This window comes from Orcinus orca, chromosome 3, assembly GCF_937001465.1.
Source record: "Orcinus orca chromosome 3, mOrcOrc1.1, whole genome shotgun sequence".
Taxonomy (NCBI): Eukaryota; Metazoa; Chordata; class Mammalia; order Artiodactyla; family Delphinidae; genus Orcinus; species Orcinus orca.
The window spans coordinates 121,427,633-121,449,901 of NC_064561.1; the positions used below are offsets into that span (position 1 = coordinate 121,427,633).

Sequence of the window (22,269 nt, forward strand, 5' to 3'; positions counted from 1 at the left end):
TTTTAAAAAAATACTTTCTTGGAAAATAGAAAGGTAGTAGCCTTTTTTAGCCTTGTGACAGCCCAGACAAAAGCCTGTTCACTATGAATCACTTTCACATTAACCCAGCCTTTACTTGTTAGGGAGATAACAGCTCAGAGGTTAAGAATTTGGGCTGAAAACGTAAATGACCTCAGTTCAAATCCAGGCTCTTCCATTTACCAGTAATTTAGACTTGCCCTATTTTCTCCATCTATAAAATGGAAATAATAGGGCTTCCCTGGTGGTGCAGTGGTTGAGAGTCCGCCTGCCGATGCAGGGGACACAGGTTCGTGCCCTGGTCCGGGAGGATCCCACATGCCGCGGAGCGGCTGGTCCCGTGAGCCATGGCCGCTGAGCCTCCGCGTCCGGAGCCTGTGCTCCGCAACGGGAGAGGCCACAGCAGTGAGAGGCCCGCATACCGCAAAAAAAAAAAAAAAAAAAAAAAAAAAAATGGAAATAATAATGGGCCCTAACTCATAGAGTTGTTACAAGAATTCAATGAAATAATACACATTAAGCACTTAGCACAGTGCCTGGTACATAGTAACTACTCAATACATGTTAGCTGTTACCACCATTATTATTACAGAGATCTTTATTTGGTTATGAAATTTGTTTGGTAGGCATCGCAGAGAACAGCTCAGGGGACGGAGAAACAGCACCCAAAACATAAGCTTGGAAATAACTATGTGTAGACAAGCCTTTAGGCATAGATATGCAAAAAGGTGTTTTGTGCAAAGCGAACAGGAAAGGATTACACAAGGAAAGCTAGTTCTGGCATCTCAAGTGCTACATCTGACTGGTAGTAGTGACCTGAAGTACTGTACTAAGATTGGTTAGTAGGTACATTGAGAAAGAATGCCATAACCAACTACAGATGTCTAACACGGGCAGGGAGAGGGGGCGACGGGGAGAGGGTGTGAGGCACTGTTTACCACCACGAATTTCTCATCACTGGGGCAGCTATACTTCCACTTTTATCTCCTATAAGCAGAATGCAAATCAATAAAAAATGACTTCTAATCAAGTTTTTTAAATAAAATGGCATATCTTAGAACTGTTCTTTAATTAGCAGGTATAAGACTTTCTAAATAACCGTAATAAAACAATAGGTCAGACCACCAGAACAGAAAACAATTATTTTGGTGCAATGAGAGAGATCAACAAAACAGGAAATAGCACTGTCAATTAAACGAGGATAAAGATATTATTCCAAGATGCCCTATGGTATTCTACAACTGATCTTATCACATGATACATTCTAAACAAATGAAAAGAGGACACCTGAGTCATTCATTTCATTCCATATGACAAAAAAACAATGAATCTGAGGTCCTGGGGATGACAAATATTCTTCTTTACCACCAAAGATCCAACGAGTAAATGTGGGTGTCGCTGGAGTCCTTCACATTTGAAGATGAACTGAGTGATGACGTTAATATCTGTTGTATGTGACTGTCACTCAGAAACACAGTGTATCACCTATAGCTACTGCCATAGTAAGGACATGTGATCAGTCTGTACCTGCTGGTTGCTATTTGTGGAGATGCCTCTATAATTCTAACATCAGGTTATTTGGGGAGGAAAGAAGTAAACTACTGGGGAGAGGTTTTTCGTTGTTGCTGTTTGTTCTGATTTTTTACTGAAAGGTTAGCTCTAAAGACAGATGATATAAAAGGAGTAAATTAAATTCAGACATTAACACATTACTCATGCGATATGGCTAAACCAACTACCTAAACAACTTTCTGGTAGAAACATGAATCACAGGCCTTCTCCTAGGGCCTAACCATCATTATTTGAATCCACCTAGCTTTGCCTTTCACATACACTATTCACTCATTCATTCAATGAACAATTACTGAGTGTTTATAAAGCACCAATTGCAAAAATAGAAGATGGAGAGTGCAAATATCACGCTCAAAATCTTATAGATCATGAAAGAGTTTATTTTATTTATGAAATTACATTCTAAAGAGCTATTCTCAATATTTACTTTGTTGCAAATTGTAAATCACCCAAGTTTTTAAGGATTTTTATTACTCATGTTCAAATGAGGCATCATTTTACCAAGAGACAATTCACCCTTTTCAGAATATTAAACAGAACAATTTTCTGACAGCTACCTTCCATTATTGGTTCAGGCCACAAATCTTAGTCTTTGAAAAGAGCATGAATATGATTTGTGTTTTTGATGATAATGGGAATGGGTATTTTCAGACCATCCCTCCCACTGCGGACAATTCAAAAAGCCAAACAAAACATAAAACACGTTCATGAACGCATCAAAGGACTAAAGAAATGGTAAGGAAAAACTATACTAAAATCTAAAAGAAAGCAAGAACCCAAAGAAATAATCCAGCAGTCAAAACCACTTTTGCACTAAAAAGATATGCCAGAAGGATCTGCTGTAAAAATAAGCTGGCCTCATAGTAAGGGTAGACTTGTAGAGTAGGTGAGCATCATTTGGATGAACTGAAACATGTCAAACATTGAACGTGGATTAAGATGTCCCAGACTGGAAGTATCACTGAGAATCTGGCAGGAGCACATGAAAATATTCTTTGGGAAAAGACACCTTCATCTTAGCTCTCATGTTATTTATTTATTTTTATTGGAGTATAGTTGATTTACCATATTGTGTTAGTTTCAGATGTAGAGCAAAGTGTTTCATTTTTTTCAGATTATATTCCATTATAAGTTATTATAAGATACTGAATATAATTCCCTTTGCTGTACAGTTTATCTATTTTTATGTATAGTAGTCTGTATCTGATAATCTCATACTCCTAATTTGTCCCTCCCTCCCTCCCTCCCCTTCCCCTTTGTTAACCATAAGTTTGTTTTCTGTGTCTGTGAGTCTGTTTCTGTTTTATATATAGATTTATTTGTATTACCTTTAGATTCCACATATAAGTGATACCATATAGTATTTGTCTTTCTCTGACTTTCACTAAGTATAATATTCTCTAGGTCCAATCATATTGCTGCAAATGGCATTATTTCACTCATTTTTAACGGCTGAGTAATATTCCATTGCATATATATATACCACATCTTCTTAAGCCAATTGTCTGATGATGGGCACTTGGGTTGTTTCCATGTCTTGTCTATTGTAAATAGTGCTGCTCTCTCACTTTATTCTTAAAAATAAAATTTCTAAATAATATAACCAGCATTCAAGCATAAAAAGAAATGAGATGAGTAAGAAGCAATAGAAACAACAGACAACAGGAAGAGACATAAAAACTACCAAGCTTTGTGGGGTGTGGGGCTGAATGATAAAAAATAATAAATTCAAAAGACATTGTCAAAAGAAAGCAGATGAATTACAGAACAGGTAGAAATTAGAAATCAAATCAGTTATATAATTTCCATTACTTTACAGGTGATCTTTCTTTGCTCTCTTGCTCTCTATAGGATTTTTATCTCTGATTCAGTGTTATGTGTAGTTTCATCATGATTTAGCAAAATGTGGAATTCTTGTTTGTTTTCAATTGCACTTTGATTCAATTGTGTTTTCTAAACCTAAGGAGTCACATCTTTCATGAAATATGAGAAACTCTCATCTTCTATCTCTTTGAATATTGTCTCTCTTTTCCTATTCTCATTTTCTTCTACTGGAAATCTGATGACGATTATGTTAGACCTGATTTGTCTTTCAATCTCTTCTATCTCTGATCACACTTTCTGTGCTACACTCTAGGTAATTTCTTCAGATATCATCTTGGAATTCAGATATTGCATCTATTCTGGTCTAACCCACCCACCATTTCTAAAAGTTGTATGTAGTTCTTCTTAAAAAATCAACCTGATCTCTTTTGATGGTATTTTTGTTCTGTGCTCATGTTTTTATTCTCTTTTGTGTTTTTTTTAACTTGGTGGTTCAATATTTATCTTTATAATCCCCTTATCTGAAGGTCTTGGGATTCTAAGTCTACTGTTTATAATTTCTGCTGACTCAACTCATGATTACTTGTTTCTCCAGATCTTTTGTAATTACGGTTTATGAGCTTACAGCAGAACTTGCTCTTTGAAATTCCTAGGAGGCCTAGATGAGAGTGTATCCCTTCAGGGAGGACCCGTATTTGCTTTCGCTAGGAACCATAATGCACAATGGGACGATTTTAAATAAATTTCATAACTTAAAAATTGCCAGACCACAGAGATAAAACAAATTAAAATAACAAACCTGAGTGAAGGTGGGCCTGTGGTTAAGAATTCTTGGAAACTTGGCAACTATAGTACAAAGCAGAGACCAGCTAAATGTTCCTGAATAGACTGCATCCCAAAAGATGCTGGTTAATCCATATGCAATAACAGGGCAGATGTTTGGGTAAGAGGCATTTAGGGTCACTCTTTTCTTGGTGGCAGCAGTCCCCTTCTCTGCTCTCACTCGCATCCACACAGCAAAGGAAAAGAGGCATGGGGTCAACACCAAGCAGTCACAGCTCCCAGTTACGCTTCACCCACCACTCTTCCTTCCCATTTATGAGAAGTAGTGTGTCTCACTGGGCTGAGTAAGAGCAGAGTCACCACAGGTGAACATTTGTTGGCAGGCTCATGGAACATGGGAAACCACAAAGAATAAATAGAGCCTCCTCGTGTAATTAATTTCAGGAAGTTCCAGAGTTAAAATGGCATTTAGTTTTGCTAATATAAACTAAATGTTAAGTGGAGCAAATATATAATATTCTATTACTTTGTCATTTAGGCCAGGGCTATAAATTAGACATACAAATATTAATACTCTAAACATATGGGTTTACCAAAATAAAAGTCATTTAATTATTCAAGAAGATTAACTATCACTAAAATGTACTTTAGAAAATTACACAAAAATCTAGTCAAGGACCTATTTCCTAAAACCAACAATTTTCAATTTTCTTAAATATTGGTGTGATTTAAATGCCAAGAATAAACTTAGCATGCTTAATTCTCTTAAGCAGTTTTATAAAAATCTAATTTGAATTATAAAAGTATTCTTCATTTGTTCTAATTATGTTACTGAGCTATACAGTGAGTCGCAGCATTTTATTTTAGGTATAAAAGTTTCCATCACTTGTATCTCCTTCTCCTCATTAGATTACACCTTGACCAAATTAGAATAGAAACTCCTTGAGAGTAGGAACACTGTCATTGACACTAAATAATACAAAATTAATAATAACTATCTGGGACTTCCCTGGTGGCACAGTGGCTAAGAATCTGCCTGCCAATGCAAGGGACATGGGTTTGATCCCTGGTCCAGGAAGATCCCACATGCCACGGAGCAACTAAGCCCATGCGCCACAACTACTGAGCCTGTGCTCTAGAGCCTGCGAGCCACAACTACTGAGCCTGCGTGCCACAACTACTGAAGCCCGTGCACCCAGAGTCCATGCTCTGCAGCAAAAGAAGCCAATGCAGTGAGAAGCTCATGCACCACAACAAAGAGTAGCCCCCGCTCACCGCAACTAGAGAAAGTCCGCAAGCAGCAACGAAGACCCAACACAGCCAAAAATAAATAAATAAGTTTAAAATAACTACCTTATACTACTAAGTGTTAATGTGCACTTGGTCAATCAGAACAGAAAGTTGAGCTTCCTAAATTCCCAGGACTCAGACAAGTTAAAGTATTAAATAAAAGAGAAAGGCTGTGATCCAAGCCCAACCACATACAATGACAGTCCTCAAGTGCTAATGGTTGCGTCATTTGAGAAGGGACTCACACAAAGGCTCTACCTCTTTACCAGTGGTCCTTGAAAATTCTCCTCATGATTCTGACTATAGCTACAGGCAAAAGATAAAATACAGGGAAGTACCAGATTCAGGAGAACTGACCAGGACAGATACTGGACAACTGACATCATGGGCACACAGCCTCCTTCCTGTCACGACTGGAAGCCCCCCAGCCAGGTCATCTTATGACTGTCTTCCCATCTTTCTAAAACAAGATGTGGTGGAAAACAGATGCTCTCAAGTATAACATGGGAGATGGGCTTGGGTTTGAATCTCACTTTCACCTGATTAGAATGGGGGTGAAGGGGTGGTAGCAGTACCATTTAAAAAATTCATGTGTGTGTGTGTGTGTGTGTGTGTGTGTATGTATGTATTATATTCTCTATATTATTTACTTTTTAAGAATAAAACATTGCAAACACACATAAAACACTACCCCAGCTGTATTTCTTTCCCTTTCCTCCCTTCCCAGAAGTGACCATTTTCCTGATGTTAGTAAATATCCTTTCTACTTCCTATTTTTATATTTCTACCACTTATGTCTGAACCCCTAAACAACACAAATGTGTTACAAAGTTCAGATAAATGGTTATTGTGCTCTATGTATTCTTTTATAACATTGTTTTTATGAGATTTATCCACATTGAAACATGTAGACTTGAGTCATTCATTTTAACTGCCATATGATATTCTAATGTATGACCAGATAACTATTTTTCCATTCCCCTACTAATAGCTAGGTTGCTTACAATTTTTTGGTATCACAAAGCTCACAGCTATCTTCTTGACTGCACAACTGATGTCAGGAACCACAGTAATCCTTTATATGTACCATCTTATTTGGTCCTCACAACACCACTATGGGGTAGGTAATGCAATTCCCATTTTACAGGTAAAGAAACTGAGGTGTACAAAAGTTCATAACTTGACCCAAGTGACACAACTGAATGAGGGAATCAGAACAAGCGCAAGTGTCTCATTAACTCCAAAACTGTGCTTTCAGACATGGCCCTATGTGCTTTGCTGGATGATCTCGGTTAATGAACCTGAGTGTCAGTTTTTCTCATCTATAAAATAGAAGCAGTAACCATCCCTGAGGATAGTTGAAAGAACAGAGATAACACAGATGAAAAATGCAGCTGAAAAACCAGATGAAACACCAGTTAGACACTGGTTTCCCTTTCTGCCATTTTCTTTCCACTCATATGATCCTCTTGAGTTTCCATCTTCTGCTTCCCCCCACATAGAGACTAGTTTACAGAGGAACAGACCTCACCTCTCAAGCCTCAGCACTTTCCTCTTCCCACCTTGGCTACTCTTCTTTCCTCAACTCTTAGATTTGGACGTCTGCTCCTTTCTACCAAAACATTTCCCTTTCTTTTTTTAAAAAAATATGTCTCCTTTTCATCCCTAAAATCAATCTAACATTTTGCATAAATACCTTCACCTGGACAGATACAATCCAGAATGTTTTTCAAAGGTAAGGGAGATTAAAGATTTTTCAGAATACTGTACTATAGGAGCAAAATTGCATAATGTTTGCAAATTACAAAATTCAGTGTTCTTTACAACCTCACTACAGATATTGAATAAATGTGTGATACATTTAAATAATCATCAAAACACTTGTTTCCATTCCAGAGATGTGTACATTTGATCTGCCCATGCCAAGAGGAGGAAAGATATGAAATAATTGAGCCTATCTGTTATGGATTGAACTGTGTCCCCCCCAAAAATATATGTTGAAGACCTCCGTACCTCAGAATGTGACCTTACTTGAAAATAGGGTTATTGTAGATGTAATTAGTTAAGATGAGGTCATACTAGAATAGGGTAGGCCCCTAATCCAATTTGACTATATTTCTATTAAAAGAATGCCACATGAAGAGAAATGCACACAGGGAGAATACTATGTGAACATAAAGGCAGAGATAAAAGACAACACATCTCCAAGCCAAGTAACACCCAAGATTGCCAGCAAACCACCAGAAGCTAAGAGAGAGACACTGAATAGATTCTCCCTCACAGGCCCACTGACATTTTGATCTTGGACTTCTAGCCTCCAGAACTCTGAGACGAATTTATGCCATTTAAGCCACCCAGTTTGTGGTACTTTTGTTTCAGCAGCCATAGTAAACTAATACACTGTCTAAATCACCAATTATGTAATTCAGATTCTACAGGTATGGTCTTTAAGAGCCATATGAAAATCACGTTGACCCCAAATATTTCTAAGCAAATAAATTCTGATTCAGATGGGTTTAGAGTTATGAGCTAGACCTTTTTACATGATACTTAAAACTAGCTATGCCTGAGGTGGATGATAGCCCCTTCCTGTCACCCAGCCTGGCTTCCTTACTAAGTCACATGACTTTCTCTGATCAACTTCTATCTATTTTAATTCCACTAGGGGTTTGGCAAGAATGCAAGATGTCGCCACACCATTTCTTCCACTGTTAAGTACAATGTTTTCACACCTGAACAAGCAATTATTCCACTAAAAGAGAAGAAATGATTTCTCAGAACCAAGTCTGTGGCACTAAAACAAGGAATCACATGAAAGAAAACTGCTTCTTTTACAATCAAGAAGTTTTTCTCAGAAAATTAAACTTCCCTTACATAGGTTTGTCTTTATTTTCAAAGCCTACTGAAAACCCTAAGATTTTCAAATGGATTCATTTGTTCATAATTTCTTAATCATCTGTTATATTCAAAGTACTATGAGCTGCCAGTGTATTCTATGTGTGTGTTTGGGGTGGAGTAGTAAGAAACAGGACATAATTGAGAGGAGATAACTTTCTATAGCGGGAGGAAGGAGAATAAGGAGGACTTCTCAAAGGAGGAGTCTGAGTTAGGACTTTAAGGACTTTAAGGACTTTCTTTTCATTATCCGTTCAATAAATACTTACCAGACTATACTACAAAGCCACAGTAATCAAAACAGTATGATATTGGCACAGAAAGCAGACACATAGATCCATGGAACAGAATAGAGAGCCCATGGTCAATTAATGTACGTATGGTCAATTAATCTATGACAAAGAAGGCAAGAATGTACAGTGGACAAAAGACAGCTTCTTCAGTAAGTGGTACTGGGAAAACTGAACAGTTATATGTAAATCAATGAAATGACAGCATTCCTCACACCATAAGCAAAAATAAACTCAAAATGGATTAAAGACTTAAATGAAAGGCCTGAAACCGTAAAACTCCTAAAAGAGGACATAGGCAGAACACTCTTTGACATAAATTGTAGCAATATTGTTTTGGATCTGTCTCCTAAGGCAAAAGAAATAAAAGCAAAAATAAACAAATGGTGCCTAATTAAACCTAAAAGCTTTCGCACAGCAAAGGAAACCATCAACAAAATTAGAAGACAACCTACTGAACGGGAGAAAATATTTGCAAATGATATGACCAATAAGGAGCTAATATCCAAAATATAAAAACAGCTCATACAGCTCAATATCAAAAAAAATAAAATAAAAACAACCGGATTCCAAAGTGGGCAGAAGACCTGAACAGACATTTTTCCAAAGAAGATATAGATGGCCAACAGACACATGAAAAGATGAACAACGTCACTCATCACCAGAGAAACGCAAATCAAAAGTACAAGGGGATATCACCTCACACCTGTCAAAATCGTTATCATCAAAAGGTCTACAAATAACAAATGCTGGAGAGGATATGGAAAAAGGGAACCCTAATACACTGTTGGCGAGACTGTAAATTGGTGCAGCCACTATGGAAAAGAGCATGGAGGTTTCTCAAAAAACTAAAAATAGAACTACCATATCATCCAGCGATTCTCCTGCTGGGTATATATCTAAAGAAAACAAAAACACTAATTCACAAAGATACATACACCCCAATGTTCATTGCAGAATTATTTACAACAGCCAAGAAATGGAAGCAACCTAAATGTCCATCAATAGATGAATCGATAAAGAAGATCTAGTATAATTATACAACGGAATATTCTTCAGCCATAAAAAAGAATAAAATTCTGCCATTTGCAAGAATGTGGATGGACCTAGAGAGTATTATGTTTGTGAAATAAGTCAGAAAGAGAAAGACAAATATTCTACTCTATAACTTATATGTGAAATTTAAAAAATAAAACAAGCAAATTTATATAACAAAACAGAAATAGACTCCACAGACATTGAGAACAAACTAGTGGTTACCAAGGGGGAGAGGGAAAGGTGGAGGGGCAAGATAGGGGTATGAGATTAAGAGATACAAACTATTATGTATAGAATAAACAAGGATATATTGTACTAACGGAATTATAGCCATTATTTTGTAATAACTTTAAATTGAATATAATCTATAAAAATATTCAATCACTATGTTTTACAATATTATATGTTTCAGGTATACAACACAGTGATAATGTTGTGAATCTACTATACAACTATACCTCAACTTAAAAAAAGGAATACTGATATATGTTACAACATGAATGAACCTTGAAGATATTATGCTAAGTGGTAAGATAGTCACAAAAATACAAACCTTGTGTTATTCCACTTACCTATAATAGTCAACTTCACAGAGACAGAAAGTAATATGGTGTTTGCCAGAGTTTAGGAAAAATGAGTAATGAGAAGTTATTCATGAACGTGTACTGAGTTTCAGTTTTGCAAGATGAAAAGAGCTCTGAAGATGGACTGTGGTGATGGTTGCACAATACTAATGGATTTAATACACTTGAAATGTACTTAATGAATGTACTGTACTTAATGACATGTACACATAAAAATGATTAAGATAAATTTTACATTATGTGTATATGACACTAATAATACATATTTTGTTTAAAAAGTGCAAATGTAGAAAAATGAGCACAGGGGAAAAATACTTATCAATTGCTTGTTATAAATGAAACACACAGTTGAGTGAGACGGGCAGATATTAAACAAACACTGATAAACAAATACCAATCATAGTAAGTCCTATACACTATCCAAGAATAATACGAAGAACATAATTTAGATCAGGAGGTCAGAGAAAAGCTCTCTGAAGAACTAACACTTTAAGGTAAAACCTAAAGAATAAAGCAGTTAGCTGTGTAAAAACTGAAGAGAAAGAAAAGAATATTCTAGGTAGAGAGACGAGTAAATGCAGAGACCATGAGAAGAGAAAAAGCTCTGGGATGCTCAGGAACTAAAGGAGGGCCAGAGTGAACAGACGACAATGAATGCATGAATGCAGAGGAGAGTCGGACAGAACAGCCATGCTTAAGAATTTTAATTTTATTTGAAGCACAATGGAAAGCCAATGAAGAGTTTAAGGCAGAGGAGTAACATGATTCAGCTTTTATTTTCAAAAAAGAGATCAGTTAGGAGGATACTGCAGCGGTCCACGTGGGACTGACTGCAGTCAAGATGGCAAGACATGCACAGTCTCTGGATATATTTTAGAGGTAAAAGCATAGGACTTAGTATTAGATTGGATGTGGTTGTCAAAAGGAAATGTCCAGAGTAACTCCCAGGTTTCTGGCCCAAGCAACGCATTAGGTGGAGGGGACAGGGAACCAGGAGGAGGAATAGGGTTGAATACGTTAAGTTTGAGATGCCTGTGATACACCTATGTGTTTAGGAGCCTGAGTTGAATATATAAGCCTGGAGAATAGAGGAGAGTAAGGACCAAAGATACAAATTTGAGAATCACTGACATTTTGATATTTATGGTCATGGGCATAGGTAAGTTCATTGGAGAGAAGAGAAGGGGAGGGAAGGATAAGGGAAGGAAGAAAGCTGAGCTCCGAAGGTTCAGGCCTCAGGAACTCCAACATTTAAAAGATACAGAGAAGATGAACAGTGAGCAAAGGAAACTCTGAAGAAGCAGCCAGCAAGTAAGGGAGACAAAAATGAGTAGTTTCCACTTTAGAAAAAGGGAACAGACTGTACAAAGGTCCAGAAATATATCACACCTTAGTGTGCTGTGAGAACTGTAAGTAGGGAGCAAAACATAATCAGATATACATTTTTTAAAAAAATCATCTTTGGGTAATGCAGATAGAAACAGAGAAGGGCAACACCAGAGGCAAGGAGATGCTTAGTTTCCAATATAAAAAGTCTTTCATGAAAGGGCTTTCATCGAGTGCCTTTCATAAAAAGTGATTTTACAAAAAGGCAAGATGATATACTACTACTTCTTGCAGAGAGACAATGTTTTCATCATTGATCAAAATAGTTCATCCACTAGAAGGGGAGGAACTGATTTCTTAGGTTCCCTTTGTGGTTAATAATCTGCTGTTCTATAAGTGTGTATGCACACCTGCACACACACACACACACACACACACACACACACACACACACACACACACACACACACACACACACACACACACAGAGCTGCATTTCCAAGAAATCACTGTCTCACTGAAGGAAATGTCTTATTTCCAATTTGTTCTGCATACTCATGTTGAACATTTCCTGAGGCAGAGACATGCTAGTGGATGTGTGGGTCTGGAGCTGCGGGAGATAATGGAGACAGAGTCATCTGCACATGAGTTACAGGAGAAGCCATGGCCACAGATAAGATCCTAAGTAGTGCTGAAAGTAAGAAGATGCCCCAGGAAAGAACCACGGGTAACATCAACACTTAAGGTGCAGGTGGAAGAAGAGGTACTCACGGAGAAAACTCAGAACTTACCTTTGCTTAATATTTCAAAACATAGGGTAAGTTACTGAATCTTGAATACTCTTCTGAGATGACCAAATCTGCCTTGGAAATTAATATTTTGCCTAAAATACCATTTTAGATACTCATCCCACATTTTTCAAAGTTTTCTGCCCCTCCCCCCTCCCAACCAGTCACTATTTACAAGCAGAATTTGCATTTTGGCGCTTGTGGAGAAAACCAATAAAGTACCTATGGTATATGTATAAAAGATTGACAAGACCGTATCAACTAAAAGAAGCAGAAGAAATTCAAAGATGGAATCTCAAAAAAAATGAATTCAATATAATTTAATTTTAAAAGGTCTTAGGACTAATGGCTTGCCAACATGGCATTCGGTTATAAGAAGCCAGAGACCTACACTGAAGAATCTTCTTGCCTAAAATTACAGAACTGATAAAATGTATGGGGCACAACACATAAGAAAGCATAACCTATTTATAAAAGCCAATGTGGTTTCAGTAGAGTAACATCTGACCTCAATAACCCAAGTGAATTCTTTGAATCAGTAAGTATAGGGTAAAAGCCATTTGTACTTTCTAGAAAGTCACTAGAAAAATTTGCACCAAAGAGGCCATTTTATAGAATAAAAAGTAGTGGGAGTGGAAAATCCTCTGAAACTTGAAACACTTGGTCCTGAATTTATGAACTGTGTGATTGCCCTGGAAGCTAAAATAGGTTAAAAATGTTAAAAAGATCCTAAAGGATTTAAGAGAATTCATGGATGACTGACAAATAATGGCTCTTGAAGAACTTTGGGAGATCCACCTTTTATCTTGCTAAGTTCCCTTGTCACCAATTATTTGCTGTATGATCTCACTATAGACGAAAACTAGGCTCTAAACTAACCTTTGGCTGCCTATGTCAGAGACAGAATATTAGCCTGGATGCATGGCACCTAATGTTAGTACTAAAACAACAACAACAATAAATATATAGGTGAACTACTGACTAATCAGCTGAAGATTTTCTCTAGGTATTTGTTTGGAAGACATGGCAAGTGCAATTAAGATATAACTGGAATTCTTTTGAAGTCAATTTTTTTATAAGCACATTTTTATTTATTAATATTTATTTATTTATTTTTGGCTGTGTCGGGTCTTAGTGTGGTGCACAGGCTTCTCTCTAGTTGTGGGGCATGGGCTTTGTAGTTGTGGCATGCAGGCTCTCTAATTATGGCACACGAGTTCAGCCCCATGGCATGTGGGATCTCAGTTCCCTGACCAGGGATCGAACCCTCATCCCCTGCACTGGCAGGCAGATTCTTAACCAATGGACCACCAGGGAAGTCCCTGAATTCAATTTTAATGGATTAGGAAGCTTAAAGTTTTTAAACTATGACTTAAAATAAAAATGGCAAAGGAAGAAGTTTTGTGTGCCTGTTTTCAGCTATATATGTTTTAGGCTGGTCTAAAGTTCATACTTGAAAGCACTGGAGTTCAATGCATGGAGTACCTTCTCTCAGCCTTTTTGGGAAAGGAGGGTCCCAAAGAGTACATGATCAACCCCCAAAGAGCATACAACATGATCTACTGAATTTATCTCAAATTAATCCTGTTTATACAAAACAAATTTAACAACAGAAATAAAAAATTTAATTTGCATGTAAAAGTCTGCTAGCAAGTCTGTTTCTGTTGAATATTTCAACCAACCAAATAAAATAAAAATAATAATGTGGATGCTTTAGATGCCTTTCTATCAGCCAGAAGGCAACACCCCTTATATTGCTGTCCGCACACTATCTACAGAAAGCCATCTTGTCTGCTTTTGCTCCATGAGGTATCTTTATCTTGTTTGAATACTGAACCAAAGTAGATACTTCCATTTTCAGAATTCCTTCTTTACCTAGTCAGTTACCCCTGTCCGAAGGTCTTTATGGTCAAGAAAAGAAACCGTAATGACCCACTAAAAGCTGAAGTGATTTAGTAACCAATCATCATCAGAACAGTATCTTAAAGCTTAGGACTAACAGTAACAGCATCTGCTATCCTTTGCCAAAGATGGCTATTTACTAAGCACAGCATAAGATGCAGCCATTAGTGAGGCTGCTGTGCAGTTTAAGAGACGATGCACGTAAAGCCCCTAGCATAGTGCTTGCTATATGATAAAGAGCTCAAAACTGGCAGTGAAGATTACTGCCTCATTCTATTCCTTACCACAGCCCTGTGAGGAGGTACGGTACCACTGCAAAGGTGAGAACACGGTGGGCTGGCTAGGGGGTGGTGAGCTGCAGCCTTAGTGGGACTGACTCAGTTGACAGAGCCCACTAACAGCACCAGCACTACACTCTCTCTGGTCCGTCCATATGGGAAGCTGTTCAAGATGGATTCAATGCTGATTTTAAATCTAGGCTCTACCAGCTGTGAAACATCAAGCAAGTTACTGAAGCTCTCTGAATCTGTTTACTCATCTCAAGGACCCACCCTCAGAGGATGATTCTGAATATTAAATACTGGTACATAGTAAAAGCACAATAAATAATAGCATTCATTCATTCAGTCCGTCAGTCAACATTATTTGGACTCCTACTATGTGACAGGCATAGGTCACAGCTCCCAAATCTATCTGCATGTCAGAATCATCTGGGAGTTTTTAAAAATTCCAACTCCCAGGCCACACTGGAGGCCACTGAAATCACAATATCTGGGGGCTGGATACAGGCGTTAAGTATTTCAAAGCTACCCAGGTGATTCCAACGTGCAGACAAGCTTGGAAACCACTGTGTTTTAGGCACCAGACTCACCTACCTTCCCTGAAAGCACACCTAGTTTACTCATCCTACCTTCTTAAACATCTCACATCTAAGCCCTCTTTCAGATTCCTACTGTTACTTCTTTAGCTCAGGTCCTCAGAACCTCTCTGTGAACTTGCTAACTTGTTCCCCACCCATGACCACTTTGTCTGCTCCCACACACAAGCCAGCTCTGATCCTATCACTCCCATGTGCAGAATCAGTGGATTAACCTCCTCTGGCTACCAGCTCCTCAGCCCAGCCTTCAAAGCCCTCAACAAAAGGCAGTGCCCCATCGCCCCAGCCTCTCTCTCCCTACACCCTTATGCTACTGATGACCCAAACTAACTGGTTAACTCACTTTCTCCAGGCAGACCCCATGTCTTCCAACTGAAAGCAGGCTCGTTGTTAGGGACCAGGAAAAAAATCTTCCCGATAATACTCTATTGCCAGATACAAAATAAAATCTTCCCCAACTGAAAACAGTGTTCAGATTAAACACACAAAAGACAATTCCTTTTACCTTAGTTTAAGGAGTGGCTGGGTCACCCACTTCTTTAACTTCCGTCTCCCAAATGAAGTTTTAGTATGGTCTAAAACCCAAAATAAACTTCCTTTGGTTTTCATATCAGTCTAAAAAAGACCAGAAAACAAGGTTTATTAACTAGATGATTGTATTTGTACCAAAACTGCTAGTTGTTCATGCATCCTCATTATTCCATAGACCCCAATTTTAAATGATACGCCCTAGCATAAAACAGAGCTCAAAACAGGTGTTCATTTAATGTCAGATGAATGAATGTATGCATATACACATCCTTATATACACACACAAAGTACTTATATTTTACACAAGAAAGATATAGTCTATGTATAGTTTTTAGTTAACTAACAATAAATTATTGAGAAGTCTCTTTTGAAATGTTTGTCCTAAACATCTCAAAAATATAACTGCATCCTTTCCTGCCTTGGAAAGCACAGTGAAGATAATTTCATTTTCCTCCGGCAGTTCAGTATCTCCCACTACCTAAGGGTTGCCATTCTAAAGACAGATACTCTCATGACAACACTGAACAAGTTTAAGGAGAGAAGTGAACCTGTACTGCACTCTAGGACTGTACCCCTGAAGGGTTTGATTTTATTCTGTTTTATTAAATCCTTAGCAAAAATTTATCTATGCTTTGCCACTTTAAAGTTAAGCCATTAAAAAAATTTTACAATTAACTAGAGATGGTATTAAATTTTACCAAGGTTTCACTGTAGTACAAAATGTCTAATAATAGGTTTAAGTTCTATTTGGAACATAAAGTTGTTTTCACCTGATTTTGGTTTTTTTTTGTTTTTTTTTGTTTTTTAACTCTTTCCTTTTCCTTCAAATCAACGAGCAGGTACTTACAGAATACCTCCTGTGTGCTCAACAGAATAACTGGCAAAGGTATATTAAGACATGGTCCCTCCCTCAGGGCACTTACATCCAAGTGTGGGAGAAAAGGCTCCTAATGAGGACACAATGCCACCTGGCAGAAATCAACTATAAAAAGTGTGCTATAACCTCTCCAGGCCTTAGGAGTTTAAAGCAGAGCACACACAGAAACTACAGTGGTCATGGAAGGCTCCCTGAGGAGCTGGGCAGGCAGAGCAGACCTATGAGGAGAACCCACATCAGTGACTGCACCATCCCTTCCTGAGACGAGAGCCCGACTGCCTGGACCACAGTAAAGGGTGCCCGGAAGAGTATGGTGGAGGGGAATCATTCTCTAATTACCTGGCATCATTGGAGAAGCAGGCTCAGACAAGAGAGGGAGAGCTGGGGGAGACCTGAGTCCTGTTACACCTCTGCTCTCCCTGGCAACCAGCTCCCTCCTCATGACCCCTTTCCATGGCTCTATGGTAAAGGAGGACAAAGCCGAAGCACAAAGACAAGCAGAAGATGCTAATTCTCAGCTTCTATTTCTACAAGGGCCCAAGTCCTGATAAAGAAAGGGATTTTAGAGGGTATTCTGATGACGGATGATTTTTGCCTTAGGAATTTGATTTCAGAACTGACTCCACTGTAAAGGATGTGAACAGGGAGGATGTGGCAGAAGTAAAGAAATCTTGGAATACCAGGGCTGTGTCTGCAGGCTTTGACTGTGGGCTCTTCTTCACCCCAGAAACGCCCTTTTGTCTGCTACCTCGGGGATGTTTACAGAGTTGATGAGAAAGACTTGCGGGAAATATACTCAACTTCCGGATGACAGAATGACATGATAAAAATGTTATTGCAAAAAAAAAAAAAAAAATGTTATTGCATAAAAGGAAGGCTGACTCCAGTATACAAGGACAGCCTGGCAGAGGGAGAAACCAAGTGAGAGAAACTAGACAGCAATATACAAATCCAGGAGTCAGGAGAATAAATTCAGCATTTACTTTAATTCACAGCAGTTCTAGTGATTCACAGCAGATGGTTCAGCTTTTCCACTACTTACTCAAATGACTTGGAACTGCTTGTTCTTTCTGTGACTTTATGTTATAATAACATTAGTTTTACAATATAATATCTCACATTTCCAAGTGATAGTTTAATACATGAAAGCAATAATTTTAATGTCTTCATTACCCTTCTCATTCACCAATAAAGGGCAAGTAAACAATGATGGAAGTTTGCGAAGTGAAATATTATGCATCTTACAGTCAAACTGAGTATCAGAGAAACTTGCTTTATATGCCGGATAATGAAGTAAGACTGCAGACATTTCAACAATCAGTTAAAAGTATGTAGAAAAAACATAACCAAGCAGACCAAAAAAATCCACTTTACGTTAATTTCCAAAGATGATGCCTTTCCAAAGAAATATTTGATAAAGAAATTATCAGGATGGACGTGTTGCTTCAATCATTAAAAAGCACAGCTCTATAGCTCCCAACGTAACCCCCAAGTAAGTATTTCATGTATTTGGTCCTCAGAAAAAGTGAGCACTGCAGTTACCAGTAGATGTCAGGCAGAGCTGCCAGCTGAAGACAACACTGTTTTCACCTGCATACCTAAGAACAGACTGCTACCTTATCCCACATTTTTTTTCAAAACCATTTTGAATCTAATAGGCCTTATGTTTACCTGACCTGATTCTGAAGGATTTCCAGGTTCTTTAATGTTGTTCCATTAATTGTCATAAATTCCATTTCACCTGACAACTGTTTAAAATTCCTGTAAAAGAATGAAATATGAGCCATGATGCAAGTGCATAAAGAAAGAGAAAAACTAATTTAGGCATTAGAAATACTCAAGTAACATGATTTCCTGCGATACGAAATCGAACCCAAAAAAGCCAAAAAGAATATTCATTATTATGAGAGTATCTTCTATCGACACTGGGCGCTGTTAGGTAAACTGATGTGAAAGGACAGCTGTTGTCACACCAAAACCAAGAACAAGGAACGGAAGTAATGGTACCAACAATTTTTAAATTTTTTTATATTTCCAGTAATAGAACCAAACATAGTCTTTTATCATTGGCAGAGCAAGTGGTGGTCTCTTCAGGAAAAGGTATGCAATTTGCTAGAAAAATATGTCAGTATACTTAAAAACGTCCTCCTTATTCTTTAGCATGAGATCATCCTGATAAACACTTTAAAAGCTTTTAATCAACATTCTGGTATGTGCAAATGTTATTTACTCTATAATTAAGACCACAAATTAATGTGGCTAATGTTTTAGTAGAGTATAAAACTGAAAAAGTAGAAATTACTTCCTTAAGTTCAAAGAATTCACATTCTCCATATGTCCCTGTAACTATCCCAAACTAGATTAAAAATTCAATAAATTTCAAATAAACTTGACTATTGAGTTCAATGTGATTAATAAATGTATGCACAATTCAAATTTTGTCCTTATTAGCCTGTCATGTTAAAAAGTATATTAATCAATGCCTTACTAACCCAGTAATCAATTTCCTTTATAAGCCAGTCCTTTGACATTTCTGTCCACAGCACTTACAGATTTGATGGCTCATTTTTCAAAGCAAGAAAAATAATGGCAAGTCACTAAACTATTTGGAAGGAAAGCATGAGTGTTTGCATCATAAAACTAACCCCACTCATCATGGCCATAATAAGATGTAAATAAAATCCAGTTTCTTAAGCCAGTTATGGAAGCAAGCTTTCATTCAGGAATCTAGAGCCTAAAATCAGAGCCCAAGGAGCCAGTGCTCATCGAGAGATGCCTCCACTTCTATATGACTCCCACAACTAAGGTTCCAGAGCCCTGAAAAAGAAATAACTTACTGCATATTAGGAATGTTGCCTAGTAACTGAACACTGTCCCCTGGCAGTGTAATTTACCTGCAACAGGTTTGACCTAGCTTCCAAAGGATGACTTGTTAATGATTTTTAGAGGGAAGCAACTCCAACACTGATAGTAGGTGTGTGTAGGCCATTCTCTCCTTCTTATAACTGTTAACTTGATTTGCCTTGCATTACAGTAATTTATCTTCTTCTGCTATCCTCATTAATAGATCTAAGCTCCTTGGAGGCATGAGTTCTTTGTGTCTTATACATTTTGCAGCACCTGCAGAGCCTAGCAGAAAGTATATGCTCAGCAAAGGTCTGCCATCTTTCTGTGGGGAGGCCAGCTTGGGTTTGTTTGGTTTCCTTTGAGTCATAAAGCCCAGAAATGTATGTGAAACACCCAGAGACAGTAATAAAATGTAAAACATTATTTTCAGGAAGAAACAATTAGGCAGTGATTTGCTGTACAGCTGACAGATGTTCACACACCTTCATGGTCAAAGATACAAGTTGGAAGTATTGCTAGCCTGCACTCTGAGTTGCTATCTAACCAGTTCCTATGTGTTTAAAGAAAAGTCATTTACTTCCCCTGTTCTTGACAGGTTTAACCTACACCCTAGGGGTGATTAATGAACACTTGAGTACCTTAATAAGACAGACTCTCGAAGGATGCTTAGTTGGCATCAAGAACCCACAATTCAGCAGCACTGACATCTGCACTGATCTTAATAAAAGAGATCAACCACTGGGCAATATTAAGTTAGACTGATTCCTATGGAATGATAATTACCAAGCAACTGTAAGAACTAACTATGCTTCAGGTTTCCCATATGTTTGGATGATAATGTACTCTGGAGTTCTGACTCTTCCTTACAAATACAAAAGAAATTTCCTTCTGTCAGTGTCTATTTCCATTAGGAATTATATATATACTTTTGAAGTCAGGGTTATATCTGCCAGCATCCTTAGGAATTCGACAGTATATGATCACTGATCAAGCAATTCTAAATTATTTATCCTGTTGGAAAAAACCAAATTTTATGTGCTTTGAAATAAACCTTATAAACAATGCCTGGCTAGCATTCATCCTGTGTGAACTTCCACAGAAATCTTCCAAGTAACATGGGAAAATACTTCATTAATATTTCAGACAACAATAATACAAAGGATGCTTTTTATCCCCTCAAGTTTTATAATGGGAGAAAAATGTTCTTGTTGAAAATTGCCAAAGAAATTTAAGATTCTACATCATTCCTATACTACTTAAAAAAAAAAACAAAAAATAATAACCAATCTTTCTGATTTAGACAAAGGCAGCAAAGGTGTAGACCTTATGTGAAAGATCAACCCCTTACAAAGATTCTATTTAAATACTATTAATATTATTTGAAAATGAAAACAGACCAAAAAGAAAAAAAAGACACCCTACCACATTACATATGAAATTTATAGTGGAGAATAGTTCTCTATGTAGTTTTCAGAGTTCATACATTCACCATTTGTCTAACCTTTTGATGGTTAATTTATGAATTATAAATTGTATCATACGACAAAAATTCAGTTTTATTGTAGATTCACTTCTAATTTATTTGCAATTAAAACAAATATCTTTGCATTCCTAAATGCTGCCAGTATGCATATGAAAGAAGAAAATAAGAAGAAGGGTGTATAACAGATCCCCAACGATTCACTAGGAGATTACATAGGACTCAGCATACAGTCATACTCACAGCTATGATTTATTACTGTGAAAGGATACAAAGCAAAATCAGAAAAGGGAAAAGGTACATAAGGCAAAGTCCAGAGGAAACCAAGGGCAAGCTTCCAAGAGTCCTCTCCTGGTAAAGTCACACAAGATGTACTTAATTTCCCCAGCAGTGAGTTGTGGCAACATGTGTGAAATATCCACCAGAGAAGCTCACTGGAGACTCAGCACCCAGGGTTTTCACTGGGGGCTGCATTCACATAGGCACCTCTTCCCCACCGTGTACCAAAATTCCAGCTCCCAGAAAACAAGTAGGTGTTCAGCATAAACCATACTGTCTGCAGAAACCGTTTAGGCACAATGAGCCATTCTTACCAGAGAATGCTGGAAACCCTCCCCAAAGGCAAGGTCTCAGATGCTGGTCAAGGGTCAAGCTTGCATGTAGGGTTTCCTAAGGATAGCTGTCTCATCAGGTTTGCCATGTTAATCTTTTCTTGCATCTCTCTTTTCAAATTCTGTTTCTCTTAAAAGTATCTCTGTTGTATTTATTTACTTTTGTATTCCTTCTAGTTTACTCTTTATTCCTAAATTGATCTTTTTCTTTAATATATAGTTCATTCTCAAATCGTATCACCTCATTTCAAATCTTTCCTATTTCTCATCTATTCTCATTTGTCCTTTCACATTTAGCATCATTTCCTTTTAGCTCATTTTGAAGTAGTAGGTTATAGTTAGGAATTATATATATACTTTTGAAGTCAGGGTTATATCTGCCAGCATCCTTAGGAATTCGATAGTATATGATCACTGATCAAGCAATTCTAAATTATTTATCCTTTTGGAAAAAACCAAATTTTATGTGCTTTGAAATAAACCTTATAAACAATGCCTGGCTAGCATTCATCCTGTGTGAACTTCCACAGAAATCTTCCAAGTAACATGGGAAAATACTTCATTAATATTTCAGACAACAATAATAATTTGTGGGCATGTCTTTCTGGCATGTGTTCACTTTCTGTAAGGACATTATCCTGCTCCTTGTTCTTTTTTATTATAATTTTATATGGGATTCCAATTTGGTTCTTTTCCCATTGCTAATTTTTAAGTGAAAATTAATTTTCCAGAAGTT

General features: G+C 37.4%; 1 protein-coding gene across 1 annotated transcript in view; it reads right to left on the bottom strand.

Moving 5' to 3' along the window:
• MSH3 (mutS homolog 3) overlaps positions 1 to 22,269 on the bottom strand; it is a 183,564-nt gene that overhangs the window by 96,225 nt on the left and 65,070 nt on the right. The window contains exons 11-12 of the mRNA XM_049707736.1: positions 18,272 to 18,356; positions 15,693 to 15,802 (exon numbers count right to left, since the gene is read on the bottom strand). Of these exons, the coding sequence (XP_049563693.1) occupies positions 15,693 to 15,802; positions 18,272 to 18,356 (195 nt within the window). The remainder of the gene's footprint in view (positions 1 to 15,692; positions 15,803 to 18,271; positions 18,357 to 22,269) is intronic.